Source organism: Triticum urartu, chromosome 6A, assembly GCF_056163025.1.
Source record: "Triticum urartu cultivar PI428250 chromosome 6A, HENAU_Tu73, whole genome shotgun sequence".
In the NCBI taxonomy this organism is placed as follows: domain Eukaryota; kingdom Viridiplantae; phylum Streptophyta; class Magnoliopsida; order Poales; family Poaceae; genus Triticum; species Triticum urartu.
The window spans coordinates 401,143,307-401,164,275 of NC_141878.1; the positions used below are offsets into that span (position 1 = coordinate 401,143,307).

Below are 20,969 nucleotides of genomic sequence, written 5' to 3' on the forward strand. Positions count from 1 at the left end.
CACACAGATGGAGTATATGTACACATTCCGTTTCTCTCTCTCTCTCTCTCTGGTGGCTCGACAGTTGTCGGAGCAGCCATGTCACGTCGAACATGTGCGTGAAGCGATGGGAAGAAGGCGCGCTGCTCAAATTGCCACTTGTTGGCGCTCCAGCGACGCTCGGGACGGGCGGGCGGGCATCTCTGTGCTTCTGTTGTGGTCATCGATCGGCCGGTGAGTCAAAGCTGGTGGTAGAAGGAAAAAAGAAAAGGGTGGCAAGATTTGGAAAAATCTTATCGCGGGGTGGCCTCGCCTCTCGTGTCGTGTCGAGGGGCCACCGGCCCCGGCGCGGCTTTAATGCCCCAGCTTATCGCTTCGAGGAGATGAACCCCACACGCCTCCCCTCGCCTTCACTCACGGCGCCGCGCATGCCCGATTTTAGAAAGAGCCGAACACGATCGAGGAGGGGAGGCACGCCTGCCATCGATCCATCCATCCCAGCCTGGCCGCCGGGCGAGCGACGCCGCTGGCTAGCTCGATTCGATCTGGCGCGGCGCGGCGACAGCTAGCAGCTAGCTCGTTACCTAGCGCGGCCGCGTCCGCAGCGCCGGGCGCCATCGACCCGTCGCTCGATCGTGCCCTTGTTATGCGCTAGATCGATGCAACCAACCACCCCTCTCCCGCGCGGCGGGATCGGAGTAGGAAAACCCTAGCCAGCCAGCCAGCCAGCCAGCCGCGGAATGTTCCGGCGCTGCACGTTCTCCGCTCGTCGCTGCCATACCGCGGGCCCAACACGTGCGTGCCCGGCTACCTCCCCCAACCCCTCGGCCTATATATCCGGCTTCCCAACACCCGTCTCTCCCCACCTCTCCCATCTCCCCCATCGATCTCGCAAAAGAACGCCAGCGTCCGTGCCGCGTGCGGTGGCCGCGGCGGCGGTGTGCGTTGAAGGCGCGCGGCGCGGCTGCTTAGCTCGGCAAGGACCGGTACGGGCGCTGGGCGGTGACAGAAGAGAGTGAGCACACGGCCGGTCGTTACGGCACCGCCCGGGTGTGCCGTCGCGGCCGCGTGCTCACTGCTCTTCCTGTCATCCACTCTCCCGCTTCCCTTCCGGCCTTCGCCGTGGCTGGCTGCACGCGCTAGCACACCGCCGCCGCGTCCACAGCAGAGGCCGGCTGGCCGTCGTTTTTGCGTCATCGTATGCCGTACAGACTACCCCGCAATTTTGTGTTCATGGCGCTCTCTGCAAGTTTCCATTTCTGGGAGGCTAGAGCGTACGGCGCCGCGCGCGTGGGTACGCTTTCGCGCACGGATTCCCTCCCTTTTCTCTCGGTACGATACGAAGATGCTCCCTTTTGCTTTGATAAATTCTCTCATCTTTTCCAAGGGATTTTACCGTTAACCGCTGCTGCTCGCTCCGGCCTTGGGAAGGGAAAAAGGCATTTACTGCGGCGCCGCTGATTGATTCAGCTATAGCTGGTTCCAAGAATCTGGATCTTGGAGCAACCAAGGTAAAAATATACTCATGGATCTCCGTAAATTTTTGTCAGATCTACTACAGTATCGCATGTTTTGATTACGATTGCTTTCGGCTTATATTAGTCTGGAATGTTCATGGCAGATCAACCTACTGAGTAGGCCGGAGATGGACGATCTAGAGGCAAATGTGCGCATGGATCGATAGCTCAGATCTGCTTACCACTTGACTCTTTTCTTGCCAGGTAATTGCAGATTTCTTGCGCAGCGCTGCGCTGCATGCTGTCCCTATGTTCTTCAATTTCTTACACGTTGCGTCACTGTCGAAAGTAATTGCGTGGTGTAACATATATTTGTCTCCGATAGCCAGCTGCTTGCTGCTGGAGTAAAGGGTAGGGACTGCTACCTAGGTCATTGTCGGGCACGTCACTGTTCCATTGGTGACGTCTCGTACTTATCTCCAGGAAGAAAAGCGGCCGCGCCTAGTTATCTCTAGGATCGATTCTTCCTCTGAACACATGTGTGGAGTTAGATCCAGCGATCAGTTGATTTAGGCTCAGTTTACGGTTTGTTGCGCTATACTTCGTCGTGTTTAGTTCATAATTTGTTTAGGAAATTAGCCATGAAGTAGTCAAATGCGGATCAAACAAACATAATATAAGATTGCAAGAATTCGCAGCAATAGTAAACGGAGCCTTGGGATAGATCTAGATGTGCAACTCCTGTTGTTTCGTGTCTCTCTCTTGCTCAAGGATTTAGTTTTGCTTGCTGCCTCATTATAGACACGTACGATTAATTCAAAAAGGTGACCACACAAAAAATAGAGATCAATGGTAACGACATTAGATTACTCTTGAAAGGTGCTCCTCTCTCTTACAATATAGATCGGAGTGAACCATAAAATGTTCGTCTTTTTTCAACATAAAATGCATTACTCTCTATAAAGCGTGTTGTAAAAATAATAATAATTGTGCATCAATTTTTTTTTTGAGAAATGAGAAAAACAGTACAGATAAAGACACCCACAACATGTACGCATCCTCTACCCTTATGCATGAATGCCCAGTCCTGATGAGCACTCCAAGAGACTGAACTGAGATAACTTAAGATTAACAACGGGTTGGTCATACCAATAAGAAACAATATAGTTTGCCACCTCAAAAAAGAAACTACCTTTTTTCGAACAATCAGAAACTACCTTTTTCAGTTTGTTGAATGCAAGTTTTCTGTTAAAATGCATCATTTAACTCCTCTATTTCTTAGTTTCTCGTTAATTTATTAAGAACCATTCTGTGCTAGCATACTTGTGTATATGTTCCCAATATGCTATAGTTCTCACCTAATATGGAAGTTTGATTGCCGTTTCTATTCACTTTATTTTATATCTGTAGAATAATCCCTCCAAGTCGACATGTAATTAAGTCCTTGTGCACAAGATTTTTTTTTGAAAGCCTTGCGCCCAAGAGTTAGCTATGTCGGTAACATCCCAATATGACACCTTTGAATTATTCGCACAACTTTTTTTATCCTCACAAATACAACAAATATTCTTACGCATTGTCTTACGTCACATTATTTATAAACTATGGAGCCACCTCATGGTGGACGGTTGAGTTGTGCGACTTGACACTGCCCATGCTGCTGCTCACATTTACACACACGCCCACTCGCAGGTTTAACCCTGGTCTGCGTTATTCTAGTGTGACTAGGAGACACGGTAAGGGGCGTGTGTTTATTGTGCCGGCCAGCCCGGCCTGTGTAGTGGCGTTCTGTTTATACGTCTTTTTTTCTCTAAAGAATATCTGATATACTAGCACTCATGCACACAGGACAACATGCAAATTAAGAGCTTCTTTGATTTGTAAGATTCTAAAAGCATGGGAATAGAAAAAACATATGATTGAATTGAAATGGTCATCTCAATTCTACAATATTTTAGGCTTTTTGATTGCATTATATAGAACAGACAAATGATTTGTTTAAAAAGGTTTGAGCGGATGCTAGAAATCCTTTGGGAAGTAAACATAAATCCATCCAAAAAAGTTCTATAGGATTCAATCCTATGAATCAAACAACCAACATAGAAAAAAATTCCAAAAGAACTCTAGTCCTTCAAAATTTCTATGAAAATTCTTTGAATCAACCGAGCCTAATTGGTAATCCCTGTATAGGGACCACCAGTACGTATAGTAGAGCTTGGGTAGTGGAGGAGTTATGGACTTCTTAGAGTGAATAATCTCATAGGTTAGTATCATATATACGACATTAATGTATGTTATAGTAGTTTATGATACTTACTCTTAATTATATATTACCTCCGTCCAGAAAAAGCTTGTCTTACATTTATTAAGATATGGAAGTATCAAATAATAAAATGTCGAAAACACTAACGCCCATACGTGTGGGCGTCTGGCAACTCGCCCACATGCATGGATCCTCATCCAACTAATTCTACATGAATCTTGGTGCGTTCTAGCAGTTTTTGTGTGCCACGTAGGGCTAAGCTAGTGTGTGGGCATTCATCCGGTCGCTCACACGTCCTTTTTCACCACACGGGGGGCTGGTGTGTGGGTGTTTAGCAATTCGCTCACACACCAGCTTTCACGCACGCAGAGGGACGCACGCAGAGGGGGCTGGTGTGTGGACGTTTAGCAATTCGTCCACACGCCCATCTCCTCGCCTACACCCAAAGCTGGCAGTTGCCATGTGTTTCTGTAGGGTACATGGCAACTGCCCTACCTTTGCTTGTAAGCAGATGGCAATTCTCTTACCTGAGTTGCCATGTGTTTTCGCATGGTACATGGCAACTACCCTAGCGTGCACGTAAGCAGATGGCAACTTTTTTTCTTTACAAGGCAACTGCTCTAGCGTGCTTGTGAGCACATGGCAACTCTCTCTTTTACCCGAACATGTTTTTTGCCATGCCTTTTTGTAGTGCTACATGGCAACTGCCTAGTGTTAGTAGGTGGACACTTCTAAAGTTTTGAAATCATGGCAACTGCAGTAGACCAGACCATATATAACAACTGTAGTTGTCCGACATGGCAACAGAAGTTCAGCGACATGGCAACTGCAGTTAAACGAACATGGACGAGGGTCTGGACCATGGCAACTGCGGGGTGCGCGGTGACTGTCACGCGGGGCGTGCGGGACCACGAGGTATGAGGCCTGACGTATGGGGCGTGTTGGCGTTATCTATTTCGTCCACACGCACGCGTGTGAGAGGGACTGAGAGGGAAAAAAAGATGTGTGTGCATTACTTGTTTTGCCCACACGTAGGTGTGTGCGCTATTTCTCTTATACACCACACAAAATATGTGGGCAGATTCTCTAACGCCCACATGTGTGGCACTTATCAGCGTCCTAAAATGTTTCTAGACAGATCCGTATTTAGACAAATCTAAGAAAAACTATTTTGGGACGGAGGGAGTAGTATTATATTGGTTGTATTTTAGGGCATGCATGGCTAATAATAAACCGGCCACTGGCTTTATCTCATTGCATTGCATATCATTTGTAGTCAATCTAATAGTTCACTGATATCTATATCTATAACACTATATAGTGTATGAATAACTTTGAATGTCAGCTCTGGATGAAACCAGTTCAACTGTAGAGATGTGTCAAATTGGAGCGTTGTTGGTCATTCGATAACCTCTTCACTCTACCTAACTGCCACATGTACTATCTACAAGATTCCGTGGTTGATGAACGAACTTATAGAAAAAACAAGCACTTCTTTGTTTTGGAATGTTCTATATTTTAATTCTTCAATTTTTCCTTCTAAACAAATTACAATGTACAAACTTCAAATCATAAACACTTCTCTTTGTTCTAGACCCTTCTATGCACTTTCTTTTTAAAAAATTTCCATTAAATTTTAGTTTATGATTTTTTTTATGTCATGTCTATAATAGCGGTATATATATATTTTCTACAAGCAGTGGTAGTTACCACCACTTGCGTTTTGTATGTTGTATGTAGTATCTAACGAAACCGAGAGTATGTACGTGTAGTAGGTAGTATATAACAATGATTAGGTAGTATATATACTAATTTAATTTTTAGGTAGTATATACCTTGTTTTAAGTATACTCTTTTTTACATACAAATATGTATGTATTTCGCAAATATAACAAAAACTATGGGCTCATATGCAATTTTTTCATGTAACTTACTTTGAAATATCTTAGATAAGTATATGAACATATTTAAAATAATAAAATAATATATATAGTATCACGTGGTAATATATGAGACATGTGAGGTAACTACTCCAGGTGGTAGGATGGATTTTCCATATATATATGAAATACTGGCTAAGCCAGGGGCAACCCCGTGCATTCACAGTGCTATGATTCAAAGCTTATATGATTGCCACGTGCCCCTGGTTTGCATCTGCTTCAGGCAAGTTTTAGAGGGTCGCCTGCTGGTTTTTGATGGGTTAGTTCACCGCCTATATTTCACTCTGCAGTAGAAATATCTAGAGTCCGCTACCACCGCCACTGATTCCACCGCTAGCGAGGCCCTTTTTTTCCTTTTTGCTCACTGTAAAAAATAACGCCACGTTATAGCACGTATACCATTGTCTTATTAAATAAATTAGTGTACAATTTCTCACTAATAGAACAGTTCATTCTTGATTTTTAATGATTTTTTGGATTGCGCCGGTCTGTTCGGTCCACCAATCACTGTAATTTTAGGCTATGTATGGAGAACCAACCTTCTTAGGCTGACACACGTATTATTTTTTACCTGGTTCATTTCCGGCTTTTATTGATTTTTTTGTACTGCATTGATCTGCTATCAATTTTCCGACCAGTTGAAAGGATCGATATGATTGACTAAAGGAGGGTAAATAGGCAACTATCAATTTTTAGCTATTTTAAATAAATTAGGCTTGAAAATAAAAATAGGTTATACATGTAAAAAGTGTACACATCAAAGACAAGAGATAACTCTAGACTTGTGCAAAATTTCACGCTGAGATGACATCTAAAATTTTGCGTGAACAAATAATCACGGATGAACAAGAATTGAATGTGTTTAATCCAAACACACTTAAAGAATTTATTCTTACAATAATTACATGTTAACATTATTTTTCGTACATTTTTTTGAATAAATACAAATAAAAAATTTACACATCAAAGACAAGAGACCCTTCTAGATTTGTGCAAATTTCACGCTGAGATGACATCGAGAAGGTCGGTACAAAAGAGTCAAAACTAAAATTAGCTTCATCTTTTTAAGAAAATTCTCGGTGGTTACGTTTAGAACGACACGTGTTTATTCATTCAAATGGACACCACTTTCAATAGTATATCAGCTAACTCACTTTTATTAAAATGAATCTTAAGCCCAGATAGTTGTTTTAAAAGGAATAAAACTAATTTTATATTTCTCGCCTTTTCTAGATCATATTCCATGAAAATAATGGTGTCATCTGCGTATTGTAGAATGGACATCCCACCATCCACTAGATGCGGAATTAGACCACCTACACCTGGCCGTCCTCCTTAGCTCTATTAATGAAAACAGACAACATATGAGGAACAACATTAAAATAGGATAGGAGACATCAAATCCCCTTGATTCCTACGTTGCCTTTCTGTACAAAGGATTCGACATGCTTCGGCCGCACCAAAACCTTTCATACGCAAGGCTTGCTGTAAAAATCGTCACTTGACTTTATAATATGCCTTCTTGAAATCCACTTTGAAACCACAACATCAAGTTTCTTCGGATGGATTTCATGCAAGGTTTCATGTAGACCGACCACTCCCTCGAGGATGTGTTGCCCATGCATGAAATCCATTTTAAGTCGGATGAACCACAAAATGAACAATCTGTATTAGGTGATTTGTTCCAACTTTTGTAAATATTTAAAGCTACATTAGGCAGACATCAGTCTGAACTGCTGAATGCAAACTGCCTCTTCCTTCTTTGGTAACAATGTGATTGTCCCAAAGTTCAATTTTGATAATTGTAAATGGCCATTAAACAGATCATGGAACATTGCATGAAGTCACCTTTAATATTATCCCAACACTTCTTATAGAATTCTATTGGTAAACCATCTGTACCAGGTGCTTTGTTATTCTTCATTTGCGAAATTGCCTCAAACACTTCCTTCTCTATAAATGGAGCAGTAAGTACCTCATTCTCATCATCTCCCAGTTGTGCTATGTCCTCAACCATGTCCTTGTTGAGTGAGACATACTTCTCTACTAGGCCCCAAACAGCTTTCTACAAAAGCTGGAAATATGCATCTCTAGGTTCTCATGGCCTACAATTGTATCTTCATCGTGTTAAGTTGGATGAATTTTTTTCCTATGTTTGCCATTGGAATCATATGGAAAATTGTGTATTATTATCCCCTTAAACTACTTGACCCACTTTAGCTCTAAGGGCTCATTTGATTTCTTCTTCTCTAAGAAGTTTCACCAAACTGACCTCAACCACTCGTTTAGTTACCCGTTCATTTATGTCAAGCGAATTACACTAGTAGAAAAATGGTCTTCTGTCCCGGTTGGTAAGGGCCTTTTGTCCCGGTTTTTGAATCGGGACTAAAGGGTCGTTACTAATGCCCTGGCCCTTTAGTACCGGTTCAAACAGGAACCGGGACAGATGGGCCTCCACGTGGCCGGTGCGCCAAGCCCAGGCAGGAGGGCCTTTGGTCCCGGTTGGTGGCACCAACCGGGACCAATAGGCATCCATGCATCAGCATTTCAGGGGCTGAGATTTTTGTTTTTTTTCTTTTGGTCCCAGTTGGTGGCACCAACCGGGACCAATAGGCATCCACGCGTCAGCATTTCAGGGGCTGAGGTTTTTGGTTTTTTTGAAGGGGGGGTTGGGGGTTTTGGAAGGTTAATTTAGTGTTTCATATATTGTGTTAGCTAGCTAATTAATAGAGAGAAGTGTCCTCTCTTATGTCCGTGCTTGGTCGACGCTACGTACTATATATGTATAGAGAGGACTAGACACGCTAGCTAGCTAGTAAGCAAACGAAGAAAACAGAAGATCGTCATGAACATATATGCATACAGAGAGAAGTGATATCAACCACCTCTCCTTCTCGAAGAGATTGGTCGAACAACAAGTTCTCGTATATCTATCCGACACTACCGGCTACATATATACAATAATTATCTCTTACAATATAATCTCCTAATTATATACGAACACATGATCCATATAGTATTCTTCATCTTTAGCGATCACGTGGTCAAGGAAGAATGTCGTGAATTCCTCTTGAATTGCTCGCATACGATGTGGTGATGTGGTGCTAGGAGTTTATCCCGCATTCGAAAGATCAAATTTGAAGAAGGGGGTCAACACACACACATACATATATATATATGAATAAATGAAACTCAACACAAATGATGGTAATAAAATAAAATTGTGAATATTATTGCTTACACACTTCATATTGTTCGTTAGAGTACCCTCGTTCACAGGTTGTGTGGCGGATGGACTCGCAAACGTAGTATCCACAGAAATCATTCCCTTATTCCTGCCACAACCACTTTACAAGAAATAGAGGTCAATCAAACTGATAAGCAAGCATGTCAAATGGTATTGATGAAATTAGCGCTTGAATCACTAGGAGATGCGTGGAATATGTTACTATATAGTACTTACTTTCGGGTGTCTAAATTGCAGCTTCTTCGGCAGTCCCGGAGCTTTTTTGGTGAATTTTCTCCAAACCCAGCCAGACAAAGAAAACAATTACTTGATATATCAGGAAATGAACAAAGTTGCTGATATGGTGGATAATGATCAATTTAACTTACTTCTCGAGCATTTGAGTCATGTCCGCATAGTCCTGGGGATCTTTTCGTCTCGAGTCTAAGACGGTTACTAGTCCTGCTCAAGCTTAATCTCTAGGAGAATATAATGGAAGCTGCGCACGCATGCATAACTCATCAATTACATTACTATAACCTGAACTAATAAGGGAAACCGAATATGCACAAGACAGTAACACTCACTTGAAGTTGTAAGGAAAGAATATTGTATCTTTGTTTTCATTTATTACCAACGATTGTAGCAAGTTGGCCTCGGCATCGTCGGCACGATATTTAACCTCAATTGTATCTATGAGATTTGTGTTAATGAACCCAATATCATCGATTTGTCTTTTCTTCAATTCGGCGATCTTCAATCTGCATAATATAATAAGGATAATTATAAATACATGCAATGAAAGAGTTGACCTATATAGAGAGACTTAATGACAGAAGTAGTACTACTTACAAACAGTAGCAAGTGACCGTTGCTTTATCGAGGGCCTTTTGATTGAAAAACTGGAAGAACTCAAATGGAACATTCAACAGTTCAATTCCAACGAGATCATGCTCATCTCTAACTCTCAGCGGCAAAGTATTCCTCCCCCCAGACTCTCTGCAGGTTTTCATGTACCAATCATGGAATCTTCGCATCATCGTTGTTAGAGATCTTTCATCTTTGACGAGAGGCTTCCCGTACTCGTATCTTTGTATCTGCACCTCCACGAAATCATAATGTACATCGTCGGGCAGGTAATCTCCAAGATTGCTACAACCGGGCACCATCCTCGGATCATTAGCGACGATGTCGCTAGGCACCTTGAGCAGGGGGCATGATTGCTTCACTTGTTCGCCGAGATGGGCAATTTGTTTCCCAGCTCGTCGTTCTTTCAGCATTTGATCACTGACAGTACTTCCCGACCGCTCCGCTTCGGCAAATTCCTTTTCAATAATGCGATCATAGTTGCCTTTCGGCGGAGACTTGGTTGGTTTTGTCAGGGCAGCCAGAGTGCGCTTCGCGAGGCTTCCCGTACTCGTATCTGTGTTCCTCCACCTCCAATAACTCATAATGTACATTGTCAGGCAGGTAATCTCCAAGATTGCTATAACCGGGCACCATCCTCGGATCATTAATAGGCACCTTGAGTGGGGGGCACGCTTGGTTCGCTTGTTCGCCGAGCTGGGGAATTTTTTTCCCAGCTCATCGTTCTTTTAACCTTTGGTCACTGACAGTACTTCCCGACCGCTCCTCTTCGACAAATGACTTTTCAATAATGCGCTCATAGTTTCCTTTCGGCGGAGACTTTGCTGGTTTTTTCAGGGCAGCCAGAGTGCACTTCGCTTTCGGATCTACCTTCTCCTCCGGAGGTGGATGTTTCTTTGCTTTCACCTCTTCAAAGAAGTTCCTCACTTCGGCTCGCGCGATGTCGGCGTTCTCCTCTGGGGTAATCTCGTATGGCAACTTCTCTGGAGTCTTCAGAGAAGGACCGAATCTGTATTGCCTCCCGCCTCTGGTTGTACCGCTAGACGCCGGCAGAGCAGACGGAGCAGCTGCGACTGTCTTCTTTCCTTGCTTACGAGGCGGAGGAGAAGGACTACGACGCGCCGGAGCAGCCGGAGCGGCGGTGGGTCTCTTCCGCCCTTGCTGACGAGGCGGAGGAGGAGGCTGGCTGCCCGGGCGCGCCGGCGCAGGCGGAGAAGGAGGCGGAGTGCCGTCACGCGCTGGAGAAGGAGGCCGAGTGCCCTGATCGTCACTTGCCGGAGGAGGAGGCGGTGGAGGAGGCGGAGTGCCGCCACGTGCCGGAGAAGGAGGCCGAGTGCCCTGATCGTCACTCGCCGGAGGAGGAGGCGGTGGAGGAGGCGGAGTGCCCTGACTCGCCGGAGGAGGAGGAGGAGGAGGCAGAGGCGTCCAGTTCGGAAGGTTGATGAGCTCCTTCCGCCATAGGCATGGAGTCTTCAGAGCAGAACCCAGCCGAGTCTCCCCTTCACCGGTAAGTGGTCAAGCTAGAGGTCCTCAAATCCCTCCGTTATTTCATCCACCATCACCCTAGCATATCCTTCTGGAATCGGCCGGCAGTGAAAAGTTGCGTCGGGTTCAGTAGAAAAAACAGAGCCAACAGCCGCCTTGACCTTCAAATTCATCCATTGCGTCATAAGGTGACAATTTTGAGACTCCGTGATAGCATCCACGGGATAGCTGGCAGGAGCCGTCAAGACATGCTCCGGCTGAAGCAGCTCAGTGGAAGCCACACTGCTTCTGCGCTGAGATGGCGGGGTAGCTTCGGGGGAAGCTTCGGCAGTTCTTGCTGCGATTTGCTTCTCGTTCCTTTATCGCTTGTACCCTTGCGTGCCGCGCCTGCATTTGGGTCTGCTGCACTTTTTTCCCCTCTCCTGGCATTTGTAACCGCCTGCATCCAGAAACCCAGCCCTCCACGGAATGGAGCCTGGCGTGCCTCGTGTCCGTCCAGGGTGCTCATGATTCCCGAGGGCCATTGTGAGCTCGTCATTCTCTTTGTCTGGAACGAACGTCCCTTGCTGCGCTGCATCGATATAGTGCTTTAGCTTCTTGACTGGTATGTTCATTTGCTCGTTCATCCAAACACATTTCCCTGATACAGGGTCCACGGTTCCGCCAGCCCCGAAGAACCAAGTCCGGCAATGGTCTGGCCAGTTCATTGTCTCTGGTTCGATCCCTTTATCAAGCAGATCATTCTCAGCCTTGGCCCACTTAGGCCGGGCTTTGAGGTAGCCACCTGACCCCGTCCAATGATGAAGCTTCTTCTTTGCAGCATTTTTCTTGTTTGTCGCCGACATCTTCTTACTCTTTTCCGTTGTCTTGTAGGCCACAAATGTGGGCCAGTGAACTCTGATCTTCTCATATCTGCCGATGAATTCTGGTGTCTCTTCGTTGTCGACAAACGTTTTCAGCTCATTCTTTCACCTCCTGAATAGCTCTGCCATCTTCTTAAGAGCATGAGACTTGATTAATTGCTCTTTAACTGGCTTCTCTGGACCCTCCTCTGGCGGTAGGGTGAAATTTGCCTTCAGCTCAGTCCAAAGATCATTTTTCTGCATATCATTGACATAAGACACCTCAGGGTCTTCGTTCTTAGGCTTATACCATTGTTGGATGCTGATCGGACCCTGCACTGAGCAGAAAATGCTTCCTTTTGTCCGGATGGGTTCAATCGGCATGCCATTGCGCGCGATTTCTGTGATCTCAAACCTTTCATCCGAGCGCAACTTTTTCTTCATGCCTCGTCTCTTTACCGAAGTTGTGCTTGATCCGGAGGGCTAGAAAAAAGAAGAATTAGATGAGAGTTAATTAATATGTGTACATACCAAAACAATGAATGCATCAATTAGCTAGTCATCACAAGCTTAACTAATATATTTACCTGGCCGGACTCTGTTCGGTCACCGGAGCCGTCACCACGGGCTCCTTCTTGCACCAGCATTGGGTCACTGGAGCCATCATAATCATGTGTTTCCTCCTCCATTCTTCGATCACCGTAGCCTGCTTCTTCTTCACCCTGTTCTGCTTCCAGACCATCATTGTCGTTAAGATACGACATGACATCATGTCCGGCTAAGATTATGTCCCCCAACACCTGTTCTTGTTCCTCGTCTCATCCGAACTCCATTGTTTCTGCAAATATTACAACATGGAAATTATTACACAAACATGACAGCATGTGGATATATTAGTGGCAAACGTAGACCTAGCTTATTCCGGGTTTGGGGTGGCCTCGGCAACGCTTCAAGGGTATGGGCGCGGCGGGAGGGGGTAGGAGACCGACATCGTTTTTTCTAGGGTTTGGGTGTCCTTGAGAGTTTAGGTCGAGTGAGAGGGCCGGGGGGTGCTCCCGTGGTATAAGTCATCACGGTCGAAGTTATCCGGGAGGGGGTTATATCGACAACGATGACATACATACATGAGAAAATAATGTTATCGGGAAGGGGGTAGGTCAACCCCCCCACGTGTTGAAGTTATCGGGAGGGGGTATTGATGAAGACATGTACCTAGGGTAGGGACACGGGCCTGACCCAAGAGTCCTACTCTAGGACACCCCTGGGAGAAATCACCTTTCAATCGACTTGAAGGCATCCCACTCGACCAAGAAGCTATCACTCGACCAAGAAGCTATCACTTGACCGCCAGGAGATCAGCAGTCGCTCTGTAGGCAAACGGTCAGCCGTTAAGTAGTCTTCATGGTCATTATAGCACTTTATTAGAGGCGTTACCAGTAACGCCCAATATTAAATGTACTTTAAACCCTGCATTACTGAGGGCAGGAGGGGGCCGGCGAACTCTATATAAGCCACCCCCCTCCTCAGTAGGAAGGGTTCGCACCCCTGTAACCTATACACGCATAATCCAGTCGACCGCCTCCGGGCCCTGAGACGTAGGGCTATTACTTCCTCCGAGAAGGGCCTGAACTCGTAAACCTCGCGTGTAACAACTTCCCCATAGCTAGGATCTCGCCTCTCCATACTCACCCCCCTACATCACTATCAGAGTTAGAACCACGATAGTTGGCGCCCACCGTGGGGCAAGAATCTTAGCGCTTAGTTGGAGAAGTTGTGATTTTTCTTGATCCCTTTGATCATGTTTTCTTGCGGAGTTTTGGTGGAGGGCCGCGAGATCCGTCTCGGCGCGTTCACCTTCATCGTCGACGACTCTGCCTGGCTTCAGGAGGCGCCGCTCGACATCGACGCGCTCCCCGCCCGCGGTGCGACACATTTCCGCGCATGCGTTCGCGTCCTCCTCCTGCGGCAACCATCGACCCAATATGGGTCGGCCCCCGTATCGTCTCCCCACCATGTCTCCCACCAGCGCAAGCGCTCCGGTCGGTCAAGACTTCAGCGGTGGGTGAGGCACGCCGTGGCCAGCCAATCGGCAGCCCCGCAAGTCGCGGCCATCGAGCCCGTCGAATCCCTCTACGGCCTGTTCGATCTGTCGACTGGCTCCGTGGAGACCGCATCCGAGTGCGACAGCAGCGATACAGCGGCTGAGGTTCTGGCGGTCGATGGGACACACAGTCCCCCTGGTTTCCCTTGCACTGACGGAGGCGCGGGTGGTGGCGATCCGTCGCATCCCCACGACGAATATCACCCCGAACCTCTCACGTCATTGCAGCGAGAGGAGCCTCGCCGCCGGAACATGGACGCGCTCCGCACTCCTATCGTCGGAGAGACCCCCGAGGCCCGGGCCTTGGAGGACGCGCGTTTGGCCAACTTGGCCGAGCGCACTCGACTGGAGAATCTCCAGCGAGCACTCGACGAGCAAGCGCGTCAGCGGGCTCCCGAGTCTAGTCGACGCCAGCTCTTCCCGCCGACGCAGGTATATCGAACCCCAGTTCAGAATCTGGCCGCCGCGGCCCGTATAGCAGAATCGATTCAGCCCTCCCAGTCGGAGGCTGGCAGGGGCTTGTTACAGATCAGAGCATTGCTCCAGGCGGCGGGAGACCAGAATTCCGCTGTCTCTCAATCGCGGAATAGGATCCACAGTCGGCCTGTCGCAACAGATACAGTCGAGTCAGCTCACAGCCCGAGATCGCCCCCGAGGCGTGAGGGACGTGGTGGCCAGCATGATCAGTACAGGAGGAATGAGCAGTATGATCACCGATTCGACCGTGATGATCGACGTCGAGTGCCAACCCCTCCCCCGAGGAGTGGGTCATATGCACCTCAACGGTAAGATGACAGACGCCCTCATAGCGTTGGGCAGAGGATTCTAGTCGACCCCAGAGACCCAGGCTTTGATGCGAGATCCATCCTCGTTCAAGGTTTGGTTAACAGGAACAGAGCTCATCGAGAAGGCCACAACAGAGATGCTCCTGCCAGCAGTAGAGTACGCACTTCAGGGCCAGAGTGTTTCAGTCGAGCCATCAGAGCCGCAGTGATACCTCCCAATTTCAGGTTGGCGACTGGAATCGGCAAGTTCACCGGTGAATCTAAGCCTGACACCTGGCTCGAAGATTACCGAGTGGCTGTACAGATTGGCGGTGGCAATGACGAGGTGGCCATGAAGCATTTGCCTCTCATGTTAGAGGGCTCGGCCAGAGCATGGCTAAATCAGTTGGCACCCAGCAGCATTTACACTTGGGAGGACCTCTCCCGAGTGTTTATCACAACCTTTGAAGGAACATGCAAGCGACCCGCATGCCTAACCGAGCTGCGGTCTTGCGTGCAGAAGCCGAATGAAACTCTGAGGGAATACATCCAGAGGTGGATCACAGTGCATCACTCGGTTGAGAACGTGCCAGACCATCAAGCGGTTTGTGCCTTCAAGGAAGGTGTTAAATACAGAGAATTGAATCTGAAGTTCGGTCGAACTGGAGAGATGTCTCTGAATCGGATGATGGAGATTGCCACCAAGTATGCTAACGGAGAAGACGAAGATCGACTCCGGAGTGGCAAGCAGAAAGCAGTCGCCCAGGAAACTGGAGGCAATTCCAGTCGGAAGCAGAAGCGGAAGGCCGAACCGGCCGCTCCTGGGAAGGCCCTGGCCGTAGCCCAGGGAAGCTTCAAGGGAAAACCCAACGGCACCTGGAAGCCCAAAAAAGTCAAGGATCAAGATGGAAACGATGTTTTGGATCTGCCATGTCACATCCACACCAAGAAGGATGAAGAGGGTAATTTCATTTACCCAAAGCATACCACTCGACAGTGCCGGCTCCTGATCCAGCAGTTCCAAGGAAAACAGTCCAAGGACAAGGAAAAAGAGTCGGACAGAATCGAGGATAAGGAAGACAGTGACGATGGATACCCCCAAGTCAATTCCACCCTGATGATTTTTGCCGATGTCGAAAGCAAAAGTCGACTGAAAGTCATTAACCGAGAGGTGAACATGGTTGCCCCGGCAACACCCAGTTACCTGAAGTGGTCCCAGACTGCCATCACATTCGATCAGTCTGATCACCCGATGCACATTGCCACCCCTGGGAGGCAAGCTTTGGTGGTCGACCCAATTGTTGAAGGCACTCGACTGACTAAAGTCCTGATGGATGGAGGCAGTGGCCTGAACATACTATATGCTGAAACATTGAAAGGAATGGGCATTCCGATGTCCAGACTCAGCACCAGTAACATGAGTTTCCATGGAGTCATTCCTGGGAAGAAAGCCCAATCACTCGGCCAGATCGCTCTTGATGTGGTTTTCGGTGAATCAAAGAATTACCGCAAGGAAAAATTGACATTCGAGGTCGTGGACTTCCAAAGTGCTTATCACGCCATTTTGGGCAGGCCAGCTTACGCACGCTTCATGGCCCGGCCATGTTACGTGTACCTCAAACTGAAGATGCCTGGCCCCAAAGGTGTGATCACTATCACAGGCAATCGGAAGAAGGCGGAAGAGTGCTTTCAGAAGGGCTCAAAGATTGCAGATGCTCAGATGGCAGTGGTCGAGCTGCAAGAGTACCAAAAGACTGCCGACCCAAGCGAGTTGCTATGAGCCAAGAAGCCTACTTCAGAATCAACTTTTCAGTCGTCCGGTGAAACAAAAACAGTCAACGTTCACCTGACCGACCCCGATGCTGCCCCGACTCACATCTCAACGACGCTTGACTCCAAATAGGAGGAAGCACTCATCCAGCTCCTCCGTGAGAACTGGGACATCTTCGCATGGAAACCCTCCGACATGCCTGGAGTTCCCAGGGGGCTGGCTGAGCACCGTCTACGGGTCGACCCAAAATTCAAGCCTGTGAAGGAACATCTTCGGCGGTCCGCCGTCCAGAAGAAGCAAGCCATTGGCGAGGAGGTGGCTCGGCTCTTAGCAGCAGAGTTCATCCGAGAAATTTACCACTCCGAGTGGCTCGCCAATGTCGTCATGGTCCCCAAGAAGGACAAGTCACTTCGCATGTGCATTGATTTCAAACATATCAATCGGGCCTGCCCGAAAGATCATTTTCCTCTCCCTCGCATCGACCAAATAGTCGACTCGACTGCGGGGTGCGAGAGATTGTCTTTTCTAGATGCTTATTCCGGATACCATCAGATCCGTCTGTATGGACCCGACGAAATCAAAACAGCTTTCATCACCCCATTCGGATGCTTCTGTTATGTCACTATGCCGTTCGGCCTCAAAAACGCCGGAGCCACGTTCATGAGAATGATTCAAAAGTGTTTACTCACTCAAATCAGTCGGAATGTGGAGGCATACATGGATGATATTGTGGTCAAGTCACGCAAAGGTTCCGACCTGCGAGCTAACCTTGCCGAAACTTTTGCCAACCTCAGGAGGTATGATATCAAGCTCAATCCATCAAAATGCACATTCGGAGTTCCACGCGGAAAGTTACTCGGTTTTCTCGTTTCCGAACGAGGGATCGACGCCAATCCTGAGAAAATTGGCACCATACTTCGGATGAAGCGTCCTGTGCGCGTGCACGATGTCCAAAAGCTTACAGGTTGCTTGGCCGCTTTGAGTCGATTCATTTCTCGCCTCGGTGAAAAGGCATTGCCTCTCTACCGACTGATGAAGAAGTATTCCAAGGTGGATCTTCGTCCCGGACCACCCTGCCCAAGGGTTGGATTCAGGGTGATTGGATGCCATCGGTGCTCCGACACGAAGACCTCGACGACAAGTTCGAGTGGACTCCAGAAGCTGACGCAGCGTTTGCAGAACTCAAAGCTCTGCTCTCCACCCAGCCGGTGCTTGCTGCCCCAACCAGCAAAGAGCCTTTGCTGCTGTACATTGCGGCCACAGGACAAGTTGTCAGTACAGTACTCACGGTCGAGCGGGAAGAAGAAGGAAAGGCCTTTAGAGTTCAGCGCCCAGTCTATTATCTGTCTGAAGTTTTAACTCCTTCAAAACAAAGATACCCTCACTACCAGAAGCTTGTATATGGGATTTACATGACCACGAAGAAGGTTGCACATTACTTCTCTGACCACTCCATTACAGTCGTCAGCGACGCCCCACTGTCAGAGATACTGCATAACAGAGATGCAACTGGTCGAGTGGCCAAGTGGGCGATTGAACTCCTTCCCTTAGATATCAGGTTTGAAGCAAAGAAGGCTATTAATTCCCAAGCGATCGCAGATTTCGTCGCCGAGTGGATTGAACAGCAGCTTCCGACTCAAGTTCACTCGGAGCACTGGACCATGTTCTTCGATGGATCTAAGATGCTGAATGGTTCCGGTGCTGGGGTAGTTCTAGTCTCCCCCCGAGGAGATAAGCTCAGATATGTTCTCCAGATTCACTTCGATTCCTCCAAAAATGAAGCAGAGTATGAAGCACTTTTGTATGGGTTGCGCATGGCCATTTCACTCGGCGTCCGTCGCCTCATGGTCTATGGCGACTCAGATTTGGTGGTTAATCAGGTGATGAAGGAGTGGGACGTCAGAAGTCCAGCTATGACTGGTTATTGCAATGCAGTGAGAAAGCTAGAAAAGAAATTCGAGGGGTTAGAGCTTCATCACATCCCCCGACTCAAAAATCAAGCAGCCGATGATCTGGCAAAGATAGGCTCCAAGAGAGAAGCCATTCCCAGCAATGTGTTTTTGGAGCACATCCGCTCGCCGTCAGTCCAGGAGGATCCTTTCACAGAAGAAGCCCCACAACCGAAAAGTGCCACAGATCCGACTGAAGTCGAAGTTCCTGCTGTGGTCGACCTGATCATGGAAGTCTTGGCCATTACTCCCGACTGGACGATACCATACATCGCATATATCCTAAGGAAAGAGCTCCCAGAGGACGAGGAAGAGGCTCGACGGATCGTCCGCCGATCCAAGGCCTTCACGGTCATAAAGGGGCAGTTGTATAGAGAAAGCGCGACTAGAATCGGTCAGAAGTGCATAACTCCGGAAGAAGGTCAGATGATTCTTGATGAGATCCATTCGGGGACCTGCGGTCACCATGCGTCCTCCCGGACCATTGTAGCCAAAGCATACCGAGCGGGATTTTACTGGCCAAGAGCGAATGAGATGGCAAAGGAGATAGTTGACAAGTGTGAGGGATGTCAGTTCTACTCCAACATGTCCCACAAACCCGCATCAGCCCTGAAGACCATTCCACTCGTCTGGCCCTTCGCTGTCTGGGGACTGGATATGGTCGGCCCTCTGAGAACAGGCAGGAGCGGATTCACCCATGTGCTTGTGGCAGTCGACAAGTTTACCAAGTGGATTGAAGCTAAACCCATCAAGAACCTCGATGCTAGCACTGCTATTAGTTTCTTCAGAGGACTAACGTTCAGATATGGAGTCCCTCATAGAATCATCACTGACAATGGGTCAAACTTCGATTCAGACCAGTTCAGAGCCTTTTGCGCCTCTCAAGGCACTCGTGTCGACTATGCGTCAGTCGCCCACCCCCAGTCGAATGGACAAGCTGAAAGGGCAAATGGTTTGATCCTCAAAGGACTAAAGCCTCGGCTAATGCGTGATCTCAAGCACGCAGTAGGTGCCTGGGTCGACGAGCTTCCGTCAGTTTTGTGGGGATTAAGGACCACCCCTAACCGGTCGACTGGAAGAACCCCATTCTTTCTTGTTTATGGAGCCGAAGCCGTTCTGCCAAGTGATCTCCTTCACAACGCTCCCCGAGTCGAGCTTTACACCAAAGACGAAGCAGAACAGGCTCGGCAAGATGCAGTAGACCTCCTAGAAGAAGAAAGAGAGATGGCCATGATCAGATCGACCATTTATCAGCAAGACTTGCGTCGATTCCATGCCCGACATGTGAAGAGTCGAGCCTTCCAAGAAGGAGATTTGGTCCTCCGAGTGGATCAACAGAAACCTCACAAGCTTGCTCCTACTTGGGAAGGCCCCTTCATCATCACCAGAGTCCTCCACAATGGAGCGTATCACCTCTACAATGTTGATCGCCAGATCAACGAGCCGCGAGCTTGGAATGCGGAACTACTCCGCCCCTTTTACACTTAAGTTCCTTCCCATAAAGATGTAATAAGAGAAACTTCCGCAGTCCATTTTTATCAAAGTCAAGAGTGTTCCAATGATTGCTATCACTTCTGTTTACATACGAGAACCCCCAGTGGGCGACTTAGCCGCGAACCCGTTTCGCCTAAGTTTAAAAAATCCTACCGAGTGGAGAGCAAACCTCCCACTCGGGGGCTTAGCTACAGTCCAGCACTCGCCTAAGCTCTCCTACGAAGCGACTTAGCTGCGGTCAGCACTCGCCTAAGTTTAAAAAATCCTACCGAGTGGAGAGCAAACCTCCCACTCGGGGGCTTAGCTGCAGTCCAGCACTCGCCTAAGCTCTCCTACGAAGAGACTTAGCTGCGGTCAGCACTCGCCTAAGTTTAAAAAATCCTACCGTGTGGAGAGCAAACCTCCCACTCGGGGGCTTAGCTGCAGTCCAGCACTCGCCTAAGTTCTCCTACGCAGAGACTTAGCTGCGGTCAGCACTCGCCTAAGTTTAAAAAATCCTACCGAGTGGAGAGCAAACCTCCCACTCGGGGGCTTAGCTGCAGTCCAGCACTCGCCTAAGCTCTCCTACGAAGAGACTTAGCTGCGGTCAGCACTCGCCTATGTTTAAAAAATCCTACCGAGTGGAGAGCAAACCTCCCACTCGGGGGCTTAGCTGCAGTCCAGCACTGGCCTAAGCTCTCCTACGAAGAGACTTAGCTGCGGTCAACGCTCGCTTAAGTTTAAAAAATCCTACCGAGTGGAGAGCAAACCTCCCACTCGGGGGCTTAGCTGCAGTCCAGCACTCGCCTAAGCTCTCCTACGAAGAGACTTAGTTGCGGTCAGCACTCGCCT

The 20,969-nt window shown here is 48.0% G+C and overlaps 1 protein-coding gene across 1 annotated transcript in view; it reads left to right on the forward strand.

Annotated features, from left to right (window-relative positions):
* Positions 1–241: 241 nt before the first annotated feature.
* Positions 242–20,969, forward strand: part of LOC147965399 (uncharacterized) — a 52,667-nt gene continuing 31,939 nt past the window's right edge. Inside the window, exons 1-3 of the mRNA XM_087530443.1 lie at positions 242–1,490; positions 1,601–1,700; positions 9,124–19,530. Coding sequence (XP_087386569.1) covers positions 17,799–19,530 — 1,732 coding nt within the window. The 5' untranslated portion in view covers positions 242–1,490; positions 1,601–1,700; positions 9,124–17,798. The remainder of the gene's footprint in view (positions 1,491–1,600; positions 1,701–9,123; positions 19,531–20,969) is intronic.